Raw genomic sequence first — 25,611 nt, 5'->3', positions numbered from 1 at the left:
GCACATACCAGTGGTATTTGTGCTATCCTTGAAATTGCACTTTTTTAAAATGTTTTTATAATTTATCGTTATTTCTGAATTCACATCAACAAGATTTGATTTGGCAAATCCTGCTTATTGACCCCTCATAGACGTGTGTGTGTGTGTGTGTCAATAATAACATTCTGTGAAATTATGACTACACCCATATGTAGGTGTGCCTTGAGATTTGGGTTTGAATTTTTCACACAGAACCTTATTCTATACATGAAATAGCACTGAACACAGGTCGGGTGACACATGTTTTTCAGTAAGACCACAGTACCTGACTGGGGTGGCCGGGGGGACCCCGGGCAGGCTGATGGTGAGTTTTCCGCCCTCCTCCGGGTCGTGCTGGTACTGAGCCGGTTTAGTCTTCAGCAGGTCTGGAGCGGTTCGGATAGAAACCTGCTGCTGGAGGCCGCCGGCGCTGTTCCCCCGACTCATCAACACGAAGGAGTAATCCGTATCGGGCTGCAGCTGTGTGATCAGCTTCCTCTTCAGGTTGCCTTGGACCTCCACACTCTGCTGGTTGTACAGGATCTGCACACGCAGGGGGTGGAGGGGGCCGTGGTCAAATTCTCATTAGGGTTAGACCGACATGACAAATACGATGATATGCAGACGATACTATCCTTTCACTAAAAATCAAATCCAGTCCAGTCAGTGTCATCCACCTCTGATATGATGGATATGAAGCAGTTTAACTGATTACATAATCATTGTATAGTTGATCAATACTACACTGGTTGGAGACATTTTGTGTGGATTCCAAACAAGCATACATGAATATGTATTCTTATTGATATTCTTATTCTTACTGTGGAAAGTTTTAGTATCCCATTGTCTAAATGCTGTTTCAGAGGCTTTTCCAACCTGAAAAGAATACAATTCTGGGGTAAACACTGAATACTTGGATTTTTTGGAAATTATCATGAAAATGGTCAAATATTAAGATATTATGTATTGGCAGCATAAAATAGCTATTGGTAACTTCAATCTAAAAATATCAGTATATAAGTATTGGCCTTCAACAACCCACAGTGGTCAATTTCTATGTCTTATATCATGTTTTTGTCACTAGGGCTTTTTAGTTATTGAGTATTGCAGGTGAGGTGACACATTAATGTTTTTACATCTCCTGTCTTGCCACTCTTGTTTTGTCCCATTCACTCCTTATCACTGGGCTGCTGATACATGGTATACACATTTTCTTTTGCACTTTATCTCATCAAGCAGAAGTCATATACACCTAATCAGAGCTACACTGTGCCAAAGGCATGAGTGACATGAGACAGGCCCCTTAAAAAATAGCCAGTCATAAAAAAAACATTACAAGTCGAATTTAATAGGGTGAGAATTGATTTTCCTGATGATTCATGAAGCAGCTACTACGCTGTTGAGAAAAGAGTCCAAAGGTTTAGAGAGGAAAGTTCCCTTAAGTGTGTTTTATGTTGTGTATTTTAAAGTATCTTGGCATAGGTAAATACATAAATACATAAAATAAACTATGCATACATTAAATAAATCAATATGTATGTATCACTTATGCCAGGCAGCCACTCGGCTTTTGCTCAAATGAGTTGCTCCTTCTGCAACTCTGTTCCTAAAACAACTAGGCGAGCATCGACAATAAAACCTACAACCCACAAATATATTTTCTGCTTTCTTTTACTCACTGCTATCTAGTTTAAAAGATTGAGTTAATGCCTAGTTAAGGTGGAACTGAATTTAAGACCAATTCAAAAACCAAAACAGAGAAGCAAAGCTGGCAAAACCAGTCTATTTCTGATTGAAATGAATGTTGTGAACGTACAAATGTGCAGAAGAAGTCAAAGGACTGCAGGAAATTAATTGTTTAGGGACTTGAAGCCCGACTATGTTTAGTAAAGCAGCTAGGAGGGATATTGCACTAGTAACCCTGTTCTGGATTAGACTGGAAGTGGACATGCAGTGCAGAGAAACCTGGTATTACACTGTAAACAAAATAAGACCTCAATCTTTTTAAGGCCTTCATTTTAGAGAATTTTTTAAAGAATTTTTCTGCAGACACCCTGTCAAATAAAAAAATATAAAAAAAGACAAACCTAACAGTAATTGTCTGGCTGCTTGTGTTGTATTTCCAACCCTGCTTTTACCAAAGCTATACACTGACCAAGTAATTTCCTTTAATTTATTTTATTTACTTTAAAACATAACTGAAAAATATAAAATCTGACCTTTTGTTTGTTTATTTAAACCTCTATCTTCTCTTTAAAGGGGAATAATTTAAGGTTTTAAATATGTTACTTATGCTCTAGGACTGTATTTCAGTGTACATGAGTGAACAAGCATTACCAACTCCTCTAAACAAGCAAGAATAGTTTCCCCTAATTTGTAATGTAATACTGAGGTAAAACTCCATAGAGAATCAATTGTAAAGGTTGACAATGAGAGCACCAAGGATTGGTAGTACTACTATAACAGTGTGCTTTTTCTGTAAAAGTTTAGACAAACACTGTATAGACCCACAGAGTCAGTGGGGTTATACAGCTATGTTGTTTATAGTATAGTATAGTCTAGGAAGCAGTTTGAGATAGTACTTGTGTATGAAATCAGATATTTGTTTTGGTTCTCTTGTCTCCACCTTCTAGAGATGATTGTTCATTGATTAGTCTGTCCTAGATTATCAGAATAACATCTGTAAATTCTTAAATTGAGTGGTATGTCCCTTTAAGTGGCGAAGCTGCTGTCAGCATGGAAGCAGAGGCTGGCCTTACCTTGAAAGGCACTTGAGATTTGTAGGTTTCTGGTACTTCCCACGTCAGCAAGACAGAGGTTTTCATCACGGCTTTCACGCCAAAGTTTTTGGTGAACTCTGAGGGAAAGTGAGGATGAGTTATATAGGGGTTGCTGTTATGTGGATTTCTTCATCATTACCATTAACAAGATCCCTGCATCCCTGTTAGAGCTCGACTCAGGTTCGACAATCTGATCCCAGGCCTGAAAATATATCCGAACCCAAACCATGCCTGTAGGGTTTCAATCAATCCTGATTAAAGCCCACAACCTTACAGAAAAACCACATGAATTTCACATGTGGTTTCCCGTGTGGAATCACATGTGAAACACATGACATCACATGGGCAATATGTGGAACACATGTGCTTTACACATGGGAAATGTGTGGTTTTGGAACATTTTCAGGTGCTCCACATGTTATCACATGTAATAACATGATTACATGTCCAATGGAAATCATTTGCTCTTTATTTAAGAATTAACTTGTGTGTACAACATGCTATCATGTGCGCACAATATATAAAAAATGCACTTGAGTTGCATGCCAAGTGATATAAATAGATATAAAGATATATAGATATAAATACAGTAGCAACTACAGTAAATCTATCTTTATTCATCTACATATCAGGTTAATTAAACCAAAATCAATGCACTCATCTAAATTCAAGTAATTAGAGGCTAATCAAGTTTGAAACTGAATCTAGCACATGCTTTATTAAATTGTGGGTACGTGTTAATTAATTTGTTCTTGCAAATTATTAAATTGTGCACACAAAATAATGAAAATGAAGGTATGAATAAGCCATAATGAAAGAACCATATGTGTGTCCTTGAATTGAACAAAATGAGGGCAGAAAGTCTATTTCACTTGCACACAATACCACGTTTGTTTTTCCCTGTGGCCACTCCTGGAGCCTCGAGCTCCAACAGCAGAAACAAGAAGTAGTAAAAGTAGCAACACCATAATAGAAAAATACTTAATTAAAAGTAAATGTCTGCATTCAAAAGTTTACTTAAGTAAAATAATAGAAGTATTAGCAGTAAACTGTACTTAAGTATCAAAAGTAGAAGTCCTCATTCTTTCAGAGTGTTAAATTATTGATGCATTAACCTGTAAGAAGTATTTTAATGTTGTAGGTCTAACTTCAAAACCTTTGTTCCTTAATGAAAAATCACTGACTGACATCCAAATCTTCACTTTTCCTTTATATAGAGCATCCACCCAGACATTTTAAATCATGCTCAGTAAGTAATCAGTGTTACAGATTGTATAGAGGGACTATAAACGCATAACGGTGCTAAACAGAGGTCGTTTCAACATGAGCCATATGTGTGATGTAATCGGAACATGAAAGAGCTGTCGAGTGGCCCAGGACCAGTGAGGTAGGGTGGATGGGCTCAGCCTCAGTATGGCTACCTGTCTCCACTAGCAAGGCTGCAATCTGCTCCTCTCTGCTGCCATCTGCTTTGTGGTGTGTTGTTGTAGGGGTGTGTGTGTGTGTGTGTGTGTGTGTGTGTGTGTAGCTGTGAGCATGTTTGTGTGTGCTGCAAGTTTGTGGATGGGGATATCCATGTGTGTAGTTCTGTATACATACTATGAATTTTGATTTTGTTTTTTTTTAATTAGTTTTTTTTACTGCCTGATATCACAAAATCACCATAATATATCTGTGTGGGGCTGATAGGGTTCTTGATCAATACCAATGACTATTTTTACATGGACAGCAATAATCCGACTATTGGCCTTATTCTAAATAAGACAATATTCTGATGAAGCTGTTTGCATGGGTTGCTTAGAGAACTATTCCACTCTTATTCCTGTTTACATGCTAAAGAGCTTAGTCCGATTAATAGGACAAGGATTGCAACCTCTAGAGTTGTTCTGCTTTTTTGTGGCAAAGTAGCTGCTTTTTAACACCTTCAAGCGGTTGCGAACTTGTTCAGGCAAACGCACATAACCCTCTTCCTTCATTCGGTCAGAAACCATTCCAAAACCTATAAACTTATATATATAACTTATATATATCTGATATCCATTCCCCTCAAAACCTTGAGCATTGTATATATCGTGATATTTTGGCGGGACAGTATCACAATATACAATTTGGGATATCGTTCAAGCCTCCTCCTCACCCACTGGAGTTTCAAGACCAGTCTCACCTGGCATGGAGGTGGACATGGTCCTGCTCTGGATGCTGGGGCTGATGGGCCCCCCTCCTTTGCTGGTGAAAGCTCGGACCCGGATGTCGTAGGTGGTGTCGGGCTGTAAACCCTGGATGGTCATGTGCGTCTCGGCGGTGCTGTTGGTGTTGTTGTGCTGGCTGTTGATGTCTCGGTACACCACCACGTACTGGACGATCTTCCCGTTCCTTTCGGCCAGAGGGGGCGGCTCCCAGGCCAGCTTGGTGGAGGTGGTAGTCAGGCCCACCACGCTCAGATTCTGGGGATAGCTGCTGGGTATGTCGTCCGGCGTGGTGACCTCCTTCACGTGCTCCTCCCCGTTGCCCGCGCGGTTTTTTGCACACAGCTTGAAGATGTAGACGGCGCCCTTGTGCAGGCCGGTGACGGTGAAGTGGTCGTCGGTCTTTTTGAAGTCTTTGACGGTGAAAGCCTCCTCCTCGGCCCGCTTGTACTGCAGCTGGTATCCCACGTGCTCGCCCACTATGTCCTTAGGGGGCTGCCACTGGATCAGGGCGGTGTTCCCTATGGTGGTGCTGATCGTCATAGTGGGCTTGGCAGGCACTGGAGGACGGGAAAATCAGTGGTGCAAGATGTACACAAACAATTTACTTAAAGAGTAACTAAACACCAAACCCAAATCTGTGGTGAAGCCTGACATCTAATGGTGAAAAGTAGTATACTGAACTGGCCATCTGCTATTGGCCGGTCTTTGGTGCCAGGTGATGTCACCACCTGTTGTACTCTAAAGGAGGTGACATCACCTGGCACCGAAGATCAGCCAATAGAAGATGGCCAGTTCAGTACCCTACTTTTCACCATTAGATGTCAGGGCTGCACCACAAATTTGGGTTTGGGGTTTAGTTACTCTTTAAGTAGAGATAGAAATACTCTGAATAAATATAAATATTCTCTGTTCATAATTCTATTCAAGGAAAAGCTTTACAGTATTTGCTGTTAGTATCAAAAGTAAAAGTCTGCATTCTATATAAGTTTCTTTTATTTGAGTGCCTGGGAGCATTCAGTCCAGTGCATTACATTCACTTAAATGGAGCGATGGTCCATTTATGCTGGCACTCGTCACTTCCATTTGCTGTTACCTGGCTCATACTTTGACAGTTGAGCGTTTCCATGAGCTTGTCTCATATTTTATGTAGCGCAGAAAGTTCCCCAACGTGGCAATAGTCAAGTAAACTATAAGTATCTCAAATATGCACTTGACTACAGCAGCTGAATGCGCTCCACCTCTGGGACAGAGGGGCTGGCACAGTCAAACAGCCATCATTGTAACGGTATTATTCAACACTCAACGGTATTATTCAAATGTGCACTACCTAAAAAACGATTGTTATTATCTTAACAATTAAAGCCAACACTCAAACGGCAGACTGTAAACCTTGGAGTGGTTCTAATCTTATCTGTCAAACAGAAAATTTCCATTTTCCATAGGTGATTACATGTATGTATAGAGTGCCTCAAGGCTCGGTTCTTGGGCCAATACTGTTTTCTTTATACATGTCACTGCTTGGCCATAATATGTTAGCGTTATTATCTCTTTTCACTGCTATGCCCCTATTACACAATACACAGCTGTACAAATATGCAACTTTATCTCTCAAACAATCCCAGTTACGTATGAGAAGACTGTCAAGGTGATGTCAAGGATTGGATGTCTCAAAAACTCCTTCAACTAAATAAAAAAAAAAAAAAAACAGTGGCCCTGAGCACATTTTTATACAGCTGCTGTCTCTTGGTCCTTTACAATAAATACAATTACAATACATATTACAATATTAGGATTTATTTAAAATTTGAATTTCCTTGGCACAGTTTTAATGTGCAAAACTCTTTATGCAAAGATCCAAAAAGACTTGCAAAAGTTTAACCCTAAGACACAAAACGTTTGTGCATGGTGGAGTGGCTCTATTATTGTGCTGGAAACCCTCAAGCTCTTCAGGTCAGTGTACGGTATAAATTTGTTACAGTTGGTCACTGAACATGTGATTTTTGGCGTTTTTGAAGTTTTGACTCCAGTGTTTATCATACTGCAACTGTGATTGCAACTGCAACATTTATCAAAAATGATTCTTTTTTGAGACACACATTAACAAACACACATATACATAACCACACACCTGCTCCTGTTGTGGTGACCACCTTGGCCTTGCTGCGCGCTCCGTCCCCCTTGGTGGTGTACGCAGCCACGGTCACAGAGTAGGTGGTCTCTGCAAGCAGACCTGTTATGATGGCCTCCTGGGTGGTGGAGAGACAGAGAGAGAGAGGGAAACACAAAAAGAGATAGAGACACGGTGAGGGAGAGAAACAGAAACAGGAAGAGAGAGGGAGAGAGAGGGAAAGGAGAGAAAAAAAGGGCAACAACATCCCGGTTCCAGACAACAGCCTCAGTTGAATCGGTCAGCCGGTTTACTGTACCGGGGCACTCAGGCACATTAGGCAAGTCAAGTGCACACAACATGCGTCTGCTTCACATTCCCAACACTCCCAAGGCATTAGAACTGCTCCTTTGAGGAAAGAAAAAGTCAAATGAGGGTCATGGACGTAAACCTGAAGTGCATTTAGAGGAAAGACTCTATGAGGTACTTCTCCTGGTTCTTGGACCTCATCGACCGAGAACAGGAAGAGAATATTGCAGTATTTGGTTGCATATCTGCTCTTGGGAGCAGATCTAGAATAGATGTGCCCTATAGATGCCTTTCCTCGCATTTTCTGCCACGGACATACCATTTACAGTAAAGTACCTAAAAGGGGAATACCAGCCTGAAACAGAATCCATGTAACTCCTGCGATCTTGGATCTTAGAGCCCCTACAAAATAATGCGAGCACCTAACAATATGTAAAAATTAAGAACCTAATAAGGAGTAGAGCCGCCTTTTGCCTTCAGAACAGCTTCAGTGCTCCTTGTCCTGCTGTCAAACAGCATGCTGAACTGTGTGTAGAGGGATACTGGAGCTTTCTTCAAGAAGGAAAGCCTCCAGTTCTTTGAGGGATGAAGGAGGTGTCATTGAGGGACACTTTCTGCAGCCTATCTGGTTTACTTCTAGGAGATCAAACGAAGTCTGAGTTGAGGTGGCAGAGCTCCTGAAAGTGTCTCTTGATGGGGTGGAAACTGTGCTTTGATTATGAAGTAACTCAATTACAGTTACTTACAGGTATAGAATTTGTTTGAGCCGAACCAGACGGGCTGAAATCTCAGGAGAATTCCCATGGGTTTTGTCACAGTGTGCACAAAGTGTCCTGCTCACTGCTTCTCTCTCGCTTTGAGAGAGGGTTGTTATTTAGATATGGAGTGAAGTGCCCAAGATCATAGGAACATATTGCTGCTGTCACGTGACTGCCAACTTTTCAGGAACTAGGAAAAACAAGCCTTCTTCTTAGCTTGACGACAATGCAACTTTGAGTTGACGCAATGGTTTGAAGGACAAGATGTAAATCCTTCAACTGAGGTTACAGTAAATCATGAAAATCAACAAAATTATAAGGTTTTCACATGACAACAGCGATATCTGAATTCCGTTTTCGGGTGGATATTCCTTTTAAGTACCGAGTCAAGGTGTTGACGATTTTCTTCCACCATTATATCAGTATTGGGAACAGGAAAACGATAGCTTCAGTTAGTAGTTGGAAACCTTGGATGTCCAACTAAAATTCATAATGTCACGGTATCCCTTTCATATTAATATAGACAACTTAAAAACAGTGTTGAACTCTACAAAAGCCCAGACAATTACCACAACATGGCAAAACAGGAACACTCAAGTCATTCTGTAGGCAAGCAGTCTGTGTTAATATATAATGTAAATAACACAGAATATACACAGAGACATAATCCACATACACGCACACACACACACACACACACACACACACGGAGACGCAGACATACATAGAGGAACACACAGTAAGAGTCAAAAATAGCAGAAACAGCAGACCGACAGACACATAGCAAACTTCATATCTCCCCTCAGGAAAATTTCTGCCAACACACATCTGAGAACACAAGCTCATACATGCTCCTCCTCTGTTCAAAAGGCCTTGTTAAAGCACCAGCATGTACAGAGTGTGTGTGAGCTGCTGCCAGGAGGCCATTAAATGGCTTGGAGAAGGCCTTCCTCCTCTCAGCCAGCAGAGGATCCCTTTCCAGTGCGGCCGCTGAGTGACGAATGGAGAGGAGTAAGTAATAGAGACGAAGCTTCTGATGAGAGAGAAAAGGCCAGGGGTTGGAGGTGGGGGCGGGGGCGCGGGGAGTAATAGTTCCAGCAGAGAACACCCAGTGGGTGCCATGTCCCCTATCAGACCAGCCGCCTATGCCTACAGCTGAGGGCTTGCTGCGCCGTGGAGATGACAGTGCAAATTAGCAAAGACAGCCAAAGCTTCCAGAAACCAACCAAATTTCCAATTACGATTTCATGGCTCGCCTCTTATATCTTTATAACATGATGTTAAAAAATAAAAAAAATCTTCATCTTTTTCTGCTGATTAAAATGCAGCCTGATTATGGCAGACATGACAGAGCAGGATGCTGGTGGGTCCCAGGGAGCTGAGAGTTAAGATGCTTCCCTCCTTCTCTGTCTTCTCTTGCGGGGCAAAGGGGGTGAAAGATGAGAGAGAAATGTGACTCATCTGAAGCTATTGAACTTCTCTAAAAGGCTCATTATTTTAATCGGGCGGTATTCCTTTTCACTCGCGTTGCCAGAGAGTTTCTCGCATTTGGTAGGAGAAAAATTGTAATCAGCCTTTCATCTGTCCTTTTCAAATGCAGAGGAAGCAGGAGAGGGATTCTGCGAGGATGTGGGGATGAATTCCCAAGGACGGAACAGATGAAACATTTTACATTAAGACACGAGACGTCTCTCCTGCGAGGGGAAAGCCTGGCTTTGCGGGAGCCAATCGATTGGCAGCGCCTTCCTCTGGGTCACACATCAAATGCTTGTGTCCTCCACCTCCCCGTACTTTTCAGCCTTCATCGCCGGGGGGGGGTTTCCACTAATGTTGGGGACAACTCCACTACCAAAGCTCATTAACAACTACCAAACTGTGCTGATTCATTCCCACTGAGGCGACACAAAAGCAGGGACACTTCTGACTCGTACTTCATTGAATGTGGGGTACAAACAGGAATGTCGATAACTGACCATGTGTTCAGTGTGAGCAACAAGATCAGCAAGTCACCAGAAGTCAATTCATGTCCCACAGAGCTGAGGAAAGGACCAGGGAATAAATGTCCCAAAAACGACGCTTGGACAACAGTTGCATCCATCATTGGGGTCGACGGTGAGCTCTGACGTAATGTTACTGAGTTTTTTCTGTTTATGTGCAATTAATGCTATGAAATTAGCACTTGCTAGATGCTAGACGCAATCAGGAGCTTCTCGCACCGCCCACAACCGCTTAGAACGGAGGCAATGAGACTGAGACTGGCATGAAATAAGAGCAAGTGACATGAAGCCTTAGCCTTAAAATCTTAAAGGTAACAGCTACTGTATTGTTAGGGACATATGAAGTCATAAAAAAAACATGACTCCCAGGAACAAGATTAGGTAGAGAACAAAATGAAATCATAAAAGTGTTTAAAAACTCCTCTAACAGTCTGGTCAGCGGCTTGGACAATCAAATCGTCTCCTCTACTCAAACTGACATCTCCAACAGTGACGAGACCGCATCCAAAGTGAGTTGTGAGACTTTGAAGGCCCGGTACAGGATTTCTCATTGATATCGTTGGGTGAGTCAGGAGCTGTAAGATGCTGAGACGGCATACGGAGTATCACAATAGTTAAGACTGGCGCTGCAGAAAAGGTGGAAAGCACAGACGAGGAACAAACACAGACACTGTACGTTCCTGCACAGCAGATCCAAGCTCACAAACACAAACTGTATGCGCCAGTGGTGTGTTTGGATTTCTATTGCAGAATAAACCCACAAGAGCCAGATTCCAGGAGAATCAATAAGCGGTCTCACACTTTATTTGATGGAGTGAACCAGAGAACAGAACCCTCTGCTGCAGTGACTCAACTTTTAATAAAAGAAGAATGTGATTGCGGTGAATCAAGTCAAGTGAGGGAGGCAGTAGGAGAATCTACTGGAGGCTGGACTCTTGTTTGACAATTACTGTTGTCCAGTCAGGAGGACTAGAGCTGTGTGTGCGTGTGTGTGTGTGTGTGTGTGTGTATCTCACATAATACCATAGCAGGTATACAGGTATGAATTTGGCAGTAATCTATAAAAGCCAAGGGTGTGGCTGGCTCTGAAACTTAGATAGCAATAAAACCACAACTCCAACTTCACTTCAAAAATGAAATCAAAAGAGGATTTACAGCTGCAACTCCTCGGAGACTGTGATGCTGAGACCTGAGATGGCTGTCAAGACACACACACATGCACACACACACACACACACACACACACACACACACATTTGTCATCCTGGTCTTCGGCAGCCTGTCACCAGCTTCAAAACCATATGTTGAGCCATGAAGTCTAAAGTCTAATGTCATCTGTCTGTGTTCATATCAAAGCCCAAGGCAGAGGCTCACAGGTTCACAGTTGTGCCCCGATATCCCCCCTTCACCCCCACCCACCAAAACCAACAAACACAAACACACAAACACACACACACACACACATATAGCCCTCCACACCTCCAGAACCCACTCTGGAAACAGGCCCAGCACATTGGGAGAACAGTAAAAAAGCCTGTTAGAAGTTTAAAAAGGGATTTTCCCCTGGTTTTCTAAGGAGCAGACAGCTCTGTTGAAATCTGAACGTTCTGTATGCTTTTTTTTTTTTGATATGAAGCCAGAATGCGGTGAAAAACAGAGCAAAAATCCTGCCTGTGACAAGAAAATGGAAACAGCCTTGGGGATGGATGGAAGGATGGGGAATGAAAGTGAAGGAACGGGGCTATCAGACAACTAAATACTTGTTTATGGGCTCTATAGCAGACTGGCTGTAATTTACAATGGTAACTGTACAGGAAATGTAATAAGATGAGTCATGTCCAGATTGCATCGGCACTATCAGGCTAAAAATGAGAGCAGTTTTGATCGCTTAGCGGCTCCAGATTCTGTCAAGCTCATAATCTTATAGTGATGTTAGGAGATGAGGTTAGGTGGAAAAATGATTGTGTTAGTGCCCACACTGAGATTGGTAGAGGATACGATAGAAAACACACTCCCCCATTGCCCCCTTTCCACCCAACACACACTGCAGCTACTCACGTAGTCCGTCGAGTCCTCATCACTCCACTGATGAAAAGGACAGACAGGGGAGAGGAGTCACAGAACAGCACAGAACACACAAAAAAAAGACTGAACTTTTTTTCAGTAGAATGTACTGCAGGCCATTCTACAAGGCTGTGCTGCTGATCAGCATGCTGGACGACTGCAATGATTAGTGACTTGAGGGGAGAGATGGCGCAGGCGGGGGGGGAGGTTTAAATGGCATGCAGTAACGGAGGTAATGTGTGTGTGTGTGTGTGTGTGTGTGTAATGAGGATTCTTCTCCATAGTGCCACCTGGTGAGGCAAATCTGGTCCATGCTGATGAGGCTCCCCCGCTGGGTGCCTTGGGGAGGAGGAATTAAAAAAGACAGGCAATAATCGAGCTACTGTAAACCTGCCAGGGGCCTCGATGGCTCCGCTCAGCACGTCCAGAGGAGTCTGGAGCCGAGACCGCCGACTCACCTGCAACATGAGCCCCGTATCCTGGACCTGGGAACCTGGGCTGGACTAGACTGGACAGCACACTTTCCCACATCTACCAACTCTGCACTGTCCTCCAGTTTTAAAGGCACAGTCTGTAATAGGCTTGGGCCGATATTTGATAATATTGAATATCGCAATATTTATTGTATATTATATAGTATAGTATATTATAATTATTAGTAGCCTAGAAATGTATTATTAATAGCCTAGAAATGTATTAATAGCCTAGAAATTTGATGTAATTTAGAAGAAATAAAATGAAATAGCAAAAAAACCAAAAACAAACCTGTAAAAACCCTGAAAAACAACCCGGTGATAATATCGTATATCACAATATTTTGGTGGGACAGTATTATTAACTTTTGGATATCGCCTGTATTTATGTTTTGATTCATTCAATAATTTTTTCCCCAGGGGTTCCCACTGTGACCCTTACGTACAATTCCAAGACTTTGTTGTTTGACGCAATATCCTAGTACCTATAAATGTACCTGGTGATTTAAGTTGAATCTGATCCAGTCGTGACAAAGCAACAGTTCATAAACCTTCAACCGGCTTCTTTCAAATGAAACTGCGTTGTTATTCCATCTGTATAATGCAGTTCACTGTGATCAAAATAGTGACAACCTGAGAATGCGATAGAGTCAATAGAGGAAAATAAAAATAAATACCTTTGTCAATTACTGCTGTGCTGTTATTTACCCTGTGTTTCTTTGTGTCACTGGGATCTATTCACACTCAATAGTCTGTGGTGGAGCAGAGAATCGTATTTTCAGGTTTCTCATTTATTCTTTAGATGTTATAACTCTTCCCGAAGGTTGCGCTCACCGCTCAGGGTAGAAAGAGAAAGAGAGAGAGACGGAGAGACAGACTGAGAAGATAGAGGGGCGCAGGGAGGTGAGATAGAGACAAAGAGGCAGGGAGTATGAAGGTATACAGAGAATGAGAGCGGTTGGCAGACGAGCGCACAGTGTCGGAGGAAGGAAAAGATAAAACGATGAGGAGGGATAACAACAAAGAGAGAGAGATAGAGAGAGAGAAAGGCGGGGAAGAAAGATGAAGAGAGAGCGAGACAGAGGGAAAGAAAGAAAGAGAAAAAGAGGGAGGAAGGAGAACAGAGAGACTGGGAGACAGACAGAGAGAAAGTCATGCAGAGTGCTTGGTGATTGCACTGCTGTAAAGTGTCTGTTACTGAGCTGAGATTAAATTTCACCTGCAGAGGTTGGAGCCCTTTTGCCTATCCAGGAACGAGTCGGGGGATTACATTTGTCTCGGTGGTCTGCAGGTGCCAGCACTTATTCCCTTCATTCAAGTTCCCTTCTCTAATAAGGCGCAAAAGCAGCCGGACCATCTGCATGCCAAACTGGCCTGGCCTACACCCAGAAAGACAACCTGATCTCACAGAAAAACGTGAAATGAACGCAATTTGTTAACACCAAATTACATGAAAATTACATTTTCATTTTTAACAAATGTTTTTCTTAATTAACCATGACCAAGCCCTTTCCCTAACCTTAACCGAAGCTGTTTTACTTGCCTAAACTTAACCAAAGTCGTTTTACTTGCCTAAACTTAACCGTTAGCTAACCTTTGGAACGTAATTCAATTTGTGGCGGAGGAACGTATCAAAATTTGTGGCAGAGGAACATATTTCAATTCGTTGTGGGGGAACGTAATTCAGTTTGTGGTGGAGAAACGTTATTTTCACATAATACGTGTCCACAGCACGTACATCGCCATTTCAGAGTTTGTGTTAATTTCACATATTTGTGTGAGATCATGTTGCAGAAAAACGAGGGTTCTTCAAGGGGTCTTTGGCTGGGGTTCTTTATAGCACCAAAACAAGTCTATATGTAGAACCATTTCAGTATGGAGCTAGACAGAACCTTTCTAAAACGACAAGCCAAAAGAACCATTTTCTGGTATTATATAGAGTGCTTATTGTCAAGAGGGTATTGTACTGAGGAAGGCCAAAGGATGTTAAATTTGGCCAGCCTCTCTTCAACTCCCAACACGTAAGCGGCTGCCTCAAAAGAAATGATTCAGAGACACGAGGCATTTGTATTCCACTCCACGACCTTGCTGACTAACCAGAAATAAAAGACAAAGGGGTTCGCTTCCTCAGCTCCTTACAAAAAATAAATAAAAGCTGTTATCATAAACAATATAAGCTGCTAACAGTGAGGTGAAAATCAGCTCCGTTCCCCGGTGAAAGTGCAGCTCGTGCACTAAATCAAAAGAAGATACATCACATCGAGCTGTGGGGAGACTAAAAGTGGCCTGAGAGTAGTAACCATCATTCTTTCATACAGTAACTGATGCATTACTGGGATCCACGCCCTGATGTATCACTGGCTCTGTCAGTGAACTTGTAGATTATGAGGATGAATCGCTCTGAACTGATGACTGGCCTCACTGACAGAAATAAGAGAAAACTACTGCATAGTTACCAAGTTTCGGGGGAAGGCACTCTCTGCTTAAAAGAATAGGCGTAGGTTAGCTCAGGCTTCATAACACGACTGAACAAAGGGCAAAGGGAAAATAACAGACTCACACTACAACTGGTTGGCATTTCTTAAAACACCAAATGTTCCTTTTCAGAACCATAAGTCCTGTTCTGACAGGAGGAAAATGGGCTGTTTCTTCTCCAAAAAATCCAGAAGAAATCAACAACAACGACTGTTGAAACTGTTGAAATGAGGATAATAAAATATTAGCCATGCTTCTATTATTATTATTGCTCAGCATGGTGTTTAGCCAAAAGCAATTTACAGGCTGAGGCACATAGTTTGGTTAGATGTTCCTGGAAGCAAGCGTCACTGTGCGCAAAGCCTGCTAATTGCTCTCAAGACAAACAGCAACTAAAAGTTCAACACGGCATCCAAAAGCACAAGAAAATTAGCCATTAGACCATGGAGGAAACTCTACGTCTCACCTATAGACAAAGCATGGGACTCCATTCAAATGAAGGTGTGTGAGCTGATAAGTTGAAACCCAGAGAAGTCTCTCTAGAATTAGAATAGAACTAATAGACCACCTACCAGTGCACTGAAAAACACTAATAGAGGGGGTAATAGAGGGCTTCAGCAGAAGTAACGCACAATTTCTTTGCTGTTGTTGACTGAGGGCTGATCATTTCGCTACTAATACATTGGATTTACTATGTGTTTAGACTGTGAAAGCTTGTTCGTTGGCTATAGCCATCCAGCGCATCTGGTCAGCCACCCATCACTGTCTTGTAGTTAACACATCTTATTTACCCAGTTGATAACGTTACGCCAGCACCTACAGTAGCAGTGGCTAGTAGTTGCATGTTAAAAAGCTACAAGAGACAATTCACTGTCAAAGTATTATTCTGGTACTATTCACTTTTACTTTGAACGTTGTGGTTGTTATGTATTTAGCCATTATACATAAGACATTTAGACAATGGACCTTCATGATGACACCGGCTGTGGTTGCTGGGAGATTTGTGATGCAACTGCAATACTTCTATTGGGGCCAAAATTAATGCTGGAGTCGAGGGGGAAAATCATCAGTATGGTCACTCCAGACGGGATTAATAATTACAATAACCCTACCTGGCACAGAGAAACTAACCCCATCTGAAAAACATTTCAACAACGAAGCCAATAACGTCAACATCACAAAGTTAAATATGGCAAAAAGTTCAAGAGGAGACTGACGCATTGCCTGTAGTGAACCATTAATTAAAAAAAGGGAAAAAAGAGTGTGTTTCACAGTGTTTGATTTTAATGGAATCATCTGAGGGAGCATTCTGACTACACTATTTATCTGAAGTTGTTAGGCTGAATTGTAGATGACCCTGTGACCTTACCAACACTTCAGATCACAGTATCTTTCATTCTGTGTGTGTGTGTGTGTGTGTGTGTGTGTGTGTGTGTGTGTGTGTGTGTGTGTGTTGCCCCTGGGGGCTGGCCCCACAGCTTGTCAATGCCAATACAGATTGCTTGACCCTCGTGCCAACCGAACAGTCACATGGCACCTTGCTACAGGGTCTTAGAGGCTAATAGAGTATTTGCCTGGGAGCATATGTCTATGCATGAAATGAGTGTGGCCATGCATGTTAATATCTATGTTCAGTTTGTGTGCAGCAGCCAGATACTAACAGCCCAGAAATAGAAATGTATGTCCTCCTGCAGTTCAAATAGAGAACAAGGAGCTATCTCCAGCCCTTTGCTCAGCATGGGCAGTATTGAGCCAGGCCATCTTAAATGTCATCCTATTTGGTGTTATTTCACTCCGCTGTAGTCAATTCTCCATCGTCGTCAATAAAAAGCACCTACGGAACATAAGGAACAAGAGCTCTACTTTGGTATAGGGCATTAGGGAGCTGATTATTAAGTTGCCTAGGACAAAGTTTAAAGCTTGGATGACTTATCAAAGCTCTCTGAAGAAGTGTGATTCATTGGGCAGGCATCTTTGTTGCCTTACTCTGTCATCCCTAGCAAAAAAATCACTATAATATTCCTTTAATATTCCTGTAGGGGCTTATAGTCATGGGCGGAAATTACGGGGGGGACAGGGGGGTCCGGACCCCCCCTTCCTGGGAAAAACAGAGAGTTGTCCCCCTCAATATATCATTGTAAACATAACTATATAATTTTAAATAATATAATAATATGCATTGAAAGCACTTGTGCTAATTATAGACACAAAAAAATGCGTTTTTAAGTTTCTAAAGATTGCGCCCCCCCTCTCATATGCCTCACAGTGGTTTGGTCCACTGCCTACCTTCCTCCCCGAACCCCCCCACACACACATTAGCCCTTGGTACGAGTGTCTGTGGAGCAATCTCTGGAAGTGTGTCAGTGGTGGCAGACCTCCAGTAAGTAGCTGCTTCACAAAGGTTAACTTAAATCAAAGGATGTGTCAGAGATTTTTCTTTACTTCTACCACTCAATAGAATAAAACACATTCACAATTGTAATCAGACTACATTTTGTTGGCTCCATTACCTCGCGGTTAAATCTTGTGTCAACGTATTGGTACGGGGCAGCCGCGTCTCCTAATGCATGTATGTGTATGGAGGCAGGAGGTCTATCCACAATTAAAATCATCATAACTCGCTGAATTTTCGACCGATTTTCAAGCGGTTTGGTTTGTTACAAATGCCAGACATGTATTTATGATACAGGATACTTGGTTAAATTAAAATGCGGGTTTTCATACCAAAATGATCTTTTGTAGATGATAACAGTAATATTTCTATAATATAATAGGCTATTTAAGATTAACTTACCCTACGTAATTAGGTTCTAAGTATATTCTTTTTTTCTTACTGCATGTAAAATGGCTGCCACTATGTAATTTTGTTTATAATTTTGGAAATAAATGAAGACTTAATTCTTAAAAAAGAGCCTGAAGTAAGTTTCTGGCAGGCTTCATAGCGTTCTGGACTTTTACACATTGACAGCAAAACATTAGAGATCTGCTTTTTCGGGAAAACTAAATCTAATTAGGCATATATTAGCTTTAGTTCAGTTAATGGGTGTTGCATCTCACCTACTACTGTAAATAACCTGCATGCTGTGTGTGTGTGTGTGTGTGTGTGTGTGTGTGTGTGTGTGTGTGTGTGTCTATTTGTCAGCCAGCCAGGTCAGTTAAAATGGCAGAGAAAAGAAAAACAGACATCCGATCATTTTTCAGTGCACGTAGAAGTAGAAAGACCCCAGTAATATCAATGGCAATTTGATAAAATCTTCATAAGAAAGGAATGAAGTGCTTATGGAAATGTTTCATAATGGACCTCTATATACATTTAATACAACAGTACTTTTGGCGGCACCTTTGGTGTCCCCTTCAGGAATTGCTCTTGAGAAATTTTTCTGTTTATTGTCCCCCCCAACAGTGAAATGAAATATCCGCCCTTGCTTATAGTGTGCCTGCGCTACCCTGTAGTGAGTCTATAGTAACCTTATCATATTTTATGGCATTTATTATGTTCTATGGTATCTCTTTAAAATTCTCAAAATATTCCTAAAGGGACTAACTCTAGTAATGTGTGCTCTATCCTACTACATTTATTGCTATAGCTCTTTTTTTTTAAGGGATGATCAGTTATTTTGGCAGATGTCTGCTGCAGACCTAATAATTCGATAGTGGCACGCAGACAAACCGTTAGCAAAGGAAAACAGGGACAAGCAAACAAGCAAATGGGTCCAAAAGTCTTCCAGGATCGATGAAAAACTCCTTTGCTTGAAGTACCTTGTCTATTTTGTTTAATCAGTCCTTGCGAAACACAGATGCCCTCTGACACTCAATTAAAAATAAATGAACCGTTGTTTGCCACGGCTCACTACGGGCTAAAGCTTTTGGGTAAAAAATGCAAGGTGCCTGGTGTACATACTGCACACACACTTAAAAAGTTACAAGCTAAGCGACTGATAATATCGTGTTCTCAGTCGTCAACCTTACTTTAAGATGTTTGAAGCTATTTTTCTTACTGCACTAGCAGATCATTTTGCTGGTCTCAATAAATTTCACTTAATGCTAAACCTGTCATTTTTTGCAGTGCAAAGTTCTCAGCTGATAGCATTGTTTTAAATCGAGCAGACAGGCTGAATAAATCAGAGGGAACAGAGCCTGCTCTGACACAACGCAATCTCATTACAAAATTGCCGTGTCTATCAGTTGATAATAGAATTTTCAATGTGCAGTGTCTCATCATTCTGCATGGCAAAATGACTGTGACTCAGTGCCACTATCTCTTCCTCCATATATGTATACTGTATATATATATTTATACATCACTCTTTCTCTCTCCCTCTCTATTTTTCTCTCTGTTTTGTAATGAGGCATGTCCCATTAGCGTACCTGTCTTTCAGTATTGCTATACTCTGACTATTCAATTAGATAGTGCTTAAGCTGCTTCACTAATGCACCTACTCATGCATGCTCTATACTGTATGTGTTGGTCGTCAAACCTCGCCAAGATAGGCTGGCAGCTATCTCAAGACATGACATGAGGAATACCTTTAGGACCTGCCTCGCATGAGAGGTGGAGAGCAGCCTATCTATACTCTGGCAGCATTTCTGTTAAGGAGCACTTCTGCATTCTAGTGAGAGTTAAAAGGCTATCTCGAAGCTCAGATCAGAGAGGACATTAACAACACACCCAACGGGGGTCTTCATCTGCCAGCTATCTGGCAAGACAAATGTCTAGTCCCATGGCTCAGTGCACTGTGACGGTACAAATCTTCATCTGAACAGTTTAAACTAGAGAGGCCAGGTTGATGAATCCTACACTGGAGCCAAGTGACGCCCAGAGGCTTCAGGCATGCCCAGCATTGTAGCACTGATGTCTGAATCCACTGCAGTCTAATAGCCTAAATGTTCCAAAACCGTATGCTACAACTGCAAATATGTCAGTCGCTCCGACCATCCAGGAACGTTGATTTGAATGCGAATGACTGTTCTATTAATTCAAGTTCTGTGGCTCCAGCTCTACTCTTGCACACCTGATTTAATTATGGTGTCATGAGAATGTGTGGCCCTTATTTGAATTGGAGCTAAAAGTTGCAGGACAGGGGGTCCTTGAGAATTGGGTTGAGAAACACTGCACTGCATGTAAAAAGTCTATGTACATACTTGCTTGGCTTTCAAAACAAGGCCAAGTTCACAATGGCTGCGTCCACTGCTTGGTGCAAACAATGGGCATCAATATTTACTTTCGCCATGCTGTCGTACATCAGGTAAATTCTGGGCGCTTAGCAACTTAATGCTGCCTACCCTGGTTTGAGTGAGATATCTGGCAACCAATAAAATCTAAATCTCAAACGTCGAGTGAATTCTGATTACAGTACATTGTTCGTCTTAGGTCACCTTCCAGCTACAGCTGGATGAGAGGTCCAGCTCACCATTATTATGGTGACCAACCCTCTCTTTACATTAACTGTTAAACTTCTCCCATACCCGCTATTTCTCTCCGCCTCCTTCTTCCTTAAGCTTCTTCCCCCCTCCCTCCCCAACGCCTCTCTCAGCGACCTGCCACAGGCTGGGTTTGTTTTGCTGGGCTACGGCAAACAGAGATGAGACACAGAGAGGTTGCCATATCTTATCAGATCAGACAATGCTCACGCTTCACAGCCATCAGTGCTGAGAGGGATGAGAGGGTCCTTCAAGCATTCTCCAGCCATCCAAAAATACGCCTCACTGAAATCTTAAAACCCACCAGCTTGCCAGTAGAAAAGCAATAGAGAGAGTCAAGTCTAAACCTAACAGTGGAGGCATCAGGAAGCCAAGGCTGGGAATGAACAGCCAATTAAGGCTTTGCTCCCCATCTGTAAGCTCCAATAATTTGGTATGACTGAATTTATTTTGTCATTAAGGCCTTTGTTGTGACAAAAAAGGCAGTAATCCATACTGACTGTTGGCAAGCCAAGCCTCAGCGAGACGTCTGAACGATTTTCAGGCAGCTTCACTGAAGACAACACACAGCCCAGTGATCACAGCCCTGCCTGACTTTCCCAGAAAACACTGTTTTGTGGTCCTTGCTTTTGTGATGCTGCACACAAGCTGGGGAAATGGTGATGGGCTCCCTCAAACAGATTTAGACCCAAGACTTCATCAGGATCCAGCGCTGAAGGCCACTTTTCATCTCTGTGACAAGGACGCATGGGCTGTAAACATGGATGGACACAAGCAGCCATGGTACAACTGGTACTGCTGGCACCGAGATCTGAGCCTCCACTTAAAATGATTCATCACCACACCAGGGACTGAATCCATTCATCACAGAGAATGTGTGATGTCAATACAAAAAGCATGTCACACAGCCTAACCCAGAAACACTCATCCTCCATAGTGCTATCCTTCATTTCTCCCTCCGTCCCTCTTGAATCCCACCATGCCCTTTTAAAAAAAGTTGTGCTGTTTTCAACATCAAGTGTCTAGTAAGGGACAACACTTCTTGTATCACTTTTCAAGACTGGAGGTGATCATCAAATCCCAAAAATTCCAATCCGACTGTCTTGCAGAGAACAAACCTTTCAAGAATGCAAGGAGAGAGAACATCTTTACAGTTTGAGATGGACTGAAGAACAGTGAACATCTTTACAGTTTGAGATGGACTGTGTTCTTGAGGTAGCATCATGATTTAAAGGTGCCACTTGAAGCACTTTAACAGCATTAAATCATTAGCATAGCATAGAAGATTAGCAGCCTCTACTGGCCTCGACGCTCCATTTTACATTGTGCGTCATGGTCAGATTTGGTAGGAAATCTACTGGATTGCTTTATGGCACAAAACAGTAAGGGGTTTATGGGAAATATGGTCTTAATTTTGAGAAACACTAGCGCTATCAATACCAGCAGCATCAGATTGAGGCTACCAATTGTCTCGACCATGGTTTCATTTGTTTACGATAATTATACGAAGTTATCACAATTAACTAGTTAATTAATTAGAGCAAGGGACACCAGTACATACTGATGCTAATACAAAACCATCCACAGAGTAAATAAAAGGAGCAAGAAAACACACAAGAAAGCTGGTAAGAAGTAAAACTTCTCCAGATGTAGCCAGGTCAGTATGTAGGATCGGTCAGAGTGAGTTATGAGATTGCCGCTAGGGAGTGTGTGGTGTGTAAGCGTGTTAAGGTGGGGATGCTGTCAGCGCACGTGTGTGTGCGCGCGTCAGTGGAGTTTGTCTTTGGGGTCGCTCCGTGGACCTTGTGTTGAGTCTCATCATCATCACTGACGCCAAGGGGAGAAACTAAACTTATCACAGATGAGGCTTGAAGACAGTTCCTTAAAGAAAAATCCGCTCACCAGTGGGGCGATTTGTGGGAGTTTCTATGTGTGTGTGTGTGTGTGTGTGTGTGTGTGTAGAGAGAGAGAGAGAGACAGACGGAGAGAGCAAAGGGAGAGTTGTAGATGGGTTCTGAGATGGGTTTTCAGTTGCCTTTATCAGGCCTGCTGCTATGCACAGATAAGACAGGAATGCTGCTTATGAAGGAAATCAGGTGAGACGCTCCTCCTGGAGAACAAAACAAGCTGAGAGGAACAGAGCAGAACACCACGTTTCTGACTTTTAAACGTTTACTCTTTTACTTCTACTTCAGTAGGTTTGGAAGTACTTACTACTGTTACTTGAAGTGGTAATCTGTGAGATTCTTGTGTGTTTTTTCTATGTCTTTGGTGCTAAGAGCTCACTGCTGTGGTGTTTTTTCGTTTTGTCACCATCTTTGGTACTAAGCGCTCATTGCTGAGGTGTTTCTGCACTGTACAGAGCAACAGTGTGTCCAGCACTGTGACGGCACTTGGCACTTGTTTAACACTTAAAAACGCCCTCTTAATGCTGGCATCTTCTTGTTCAGTACAAAATCTGCTACAACTGTATCTTATGCAGTGTTGGGGGTTAGGTTGTTAGAGTAATCAGATTACTTTTTTGTGGTAACGACTAACTTAATGTGTTAGTTTTTCAATATATATCGTATACATCGTATACAATAACTGCAACTCCAGGGGGTTAATATGTCATTAACTTGGCAGTTGCCCAATATGGAACTCAATTTATTTTTCATATTGTGTATATTATATCATACATAATGAGCTTATAATGCACGTATGATGCCTTGTAATGCCTTATGAGCACCAACTCAAGTAAAGAACTGTATAATGAACCCGAAAAAATATTGGTATTGATACCCAGCGCTGCTGATCAGCGAGGTGTTGTCGGCGAATTATTCAGCGAATACGGATCAAGTCTGTAAATCTTTTCTCTAGTTCTGGAAGAACTAACGCACACAGAAGAAGATCCATGGTAGGTAAATGGCTGACTGCAATGAAGATGAGATATGCTGTTGTTGTTGTGTGATAGTCTCCAGGTACATCTCATCACACTTTCATAGCATGTCAGCCGCTGAGCTATCTCTTACACACACACACACACACACACGCACAACCACCCACCCACACACACACACACACATACACACACACACACACACACACACAATCCTTACTCCTTATGACACAAAAACAAGGCTTGCTCTTGCATTCCTAAGCAGGATTAACTAGGTTTTTCCATTATTCACACATTCACATCTATGGCTGTTTTCCACTACCATAGGCTGGAGTAAAAATAAAACCGCAACAAACATGAAATGCAATTATTTTGATGGAATAACAAGGCATTGTATTTGCATTATCATCATAAAAAGCACACTGCATTTGGATCCAATCACAAATGCATTTTCATCAGCATACAGCAGACCACACACGGTTTTTTTGGTCTGTTTCTATCCCTTTTCTATTCCAGGGGAAGATAAGAAATCATTTGCACATATTAGGTTTGGAAGGCACATACTGTACAGATCACAAGGAAAATAAGATCTGGAACCACATCCAGTGTCTAAAAAACCCCCTCATCATTTATAGGCTTGCTTTTAGGTAATAGTTCTCGATCTTGCCCACTTTTAACATCGTGCTGTTTCTTATGTCTTTTATCTTGTTTTATTCCACATGTTTCTTGAGCCTATTTTGTTTCTTGTTTTATCTCCTGCTTTTATATTTTACTCTTCTTGTTTCCATGCATTCCTACAAAACACTTTTTGAACTGATTTTAGATAAGTGCTATATAAATACATTTTATTGTTATTATTTCATGATTCAAGCTGTCACATTTTGGACACGATTTTGTGCGTCTGTCACCTTTTCCCTTCCTTCAACCCGCTGTCTGTCTAATATTTACATATTTTTTATTTTAACCTTTATTTATCCAGGGAGCTTTGACTGAGCAAGCATGCTCTTTTCCATTCACGCAGTTCCACACATTCACCAGCACAGTATTCCACTGTCGGCCAGTGAGCAGCTTCATTGGAGCAGTTGGGGGTTCAGTGCCTTGCTCAAGGGCACATCAGCAGCAGTTGTTGAGGGAGGGAAGGGTGTCACTTTTCCCATTTTTTCCCAGCCGTTCCTGGGATTTGAACCTGCAGTCTTCCAGTCATGAACCCGCTGCTCTAACCCTTAGGCTAAATAAATTGAACACAAGATAAAAAATCACCTGCTTAGCTTGTCATTGCGCTGAAGAGAGAGAGAGAGAGCGGGAGAGAGAGAGCGAGACAGTACCTGGGCTTCGGGGAGGGAGACATCCACGATGACCGGCTGGCCGTGAGGCTCCCCGTTCTCCAGCCTGGAGTAGACCAGCTGGTAGCCTCTGATCTGGCCGTGCTGCTTCACAGACAGAGGAGGCTTCCAGCTCACCCTGAGGGCCGTGGAGTTCAGGGCGTCGGCCTCCACCTTCCTGGGAGGAGCACCGGGCACTGCAGCAGACACAGCAGGAGCACAGGCTGAGTTACTTGCAGTTTAGGCAGTGTGATTTTCAGTTTTCAGGTTTGTTTGTTTTTTACCTGGATTTGGTTCTATTCTCTGTGTAACTCAAGGACTACCCACCATATGATGGATATGATGCAGTTTGATTGATTTCATATTTATTTCATATCTATTGTAGAATAATTGATCACTACACTAGTTGTCTATGGGAGGCCCTTAACCTGAATTGATTCTAAATGCTGTTTCAGAGGCTCTTCCACCCTGACAAAAATAAAATTATGGGGCGAAGTACTTCTCTGGAAGTTCTTTTTCACAGTCATCACAACATATTGGTTATCGGCCAGTTCAATCCAACAGTTTTAGTATCACTATCAGCCTTTAAAAAAAAACCATATTGGCCAAACCCTGCTGTGTAGTTCAACAGGTAAGTAAAGCTGCCAGGGTTAGGGGTTCTATCTTCCCACTGGGGCTACACATACTAAAACTGTATGAACGCCACTAAAACCACTACACTACTACATGGTGTTTTGGATAAAAGGGTCAACCAAAAGGCAGATGTTTTGTTCTGTTAAGGCCTGCTTTCACTTCTAAAACCGAAATCACTCCTCTACCC

General features: G+C 42.1%; 1 protein-coding gene across 5 annotated transcripts in view; it reads right to left on the bottom strand.

The window, feature by feature from the left end:
• The window catches only part of ptprfa (protein tyrosine phosphatase receptor type Fa), a 219,438-nt gene that overhangs the window by 62,100 nt on the left and 131,727 nt on the right, over positions 1-25,611 (bottom strand). For 3 of the 5 annotated variants that reach the window (XM_078285727.1, XM_071903191.2, XM_078285728.1), the window contains exons 12-17: positions 24,795-24,988; positions 12,217-12,243; positions 7,116-7,233; positions 4,963-5,544; positions 2,778-2,875; positions 305-561 (exon numbers count right to left, since the gene is read on the bottom strand). In XM_078285727.1, coding sequence (XP_078141853.1) covers positions 305-561; positions 2,778-2,875; positions 4,963-5,544; positions 7,116-7,233; positions 12,217-12,243; positions 24,795-24,988 — 1,276 coding nt within the window. The remainder of the gene's footprint in view (positions 1-304; positions 562-2,777; positions 2,876-4,962; positions 5,545-7,115; positions 7,234-12,216; positions 12,244-24,794; positions 24,989-25,611) is intronic. The other 2 variants (XM_078285729.1, XM_078285730.1) reach the window with 1 other exon arrangement.

The sequence above is a fragment of the Centroberyx gerrardi genome, chromosome 9 (assembly GCF_048128805.1).
Source record: "Centroberyx gerrardi isolate f3 chromosome 9, fCenGer3.hap1.cur.20231027, whole genome shotgun sequence".
NCBI lineage: Eukaryota > Metazoa > Chordata > Actinopteri > Beryciformes > Berycidae > Centroberyx > Centroberyx gerrardi.
The sequence above is the reverse complement of the archived record's forward strand: the minus strand, read 5'-3'. Positions and strand labels throughout refer to the sequence as shown.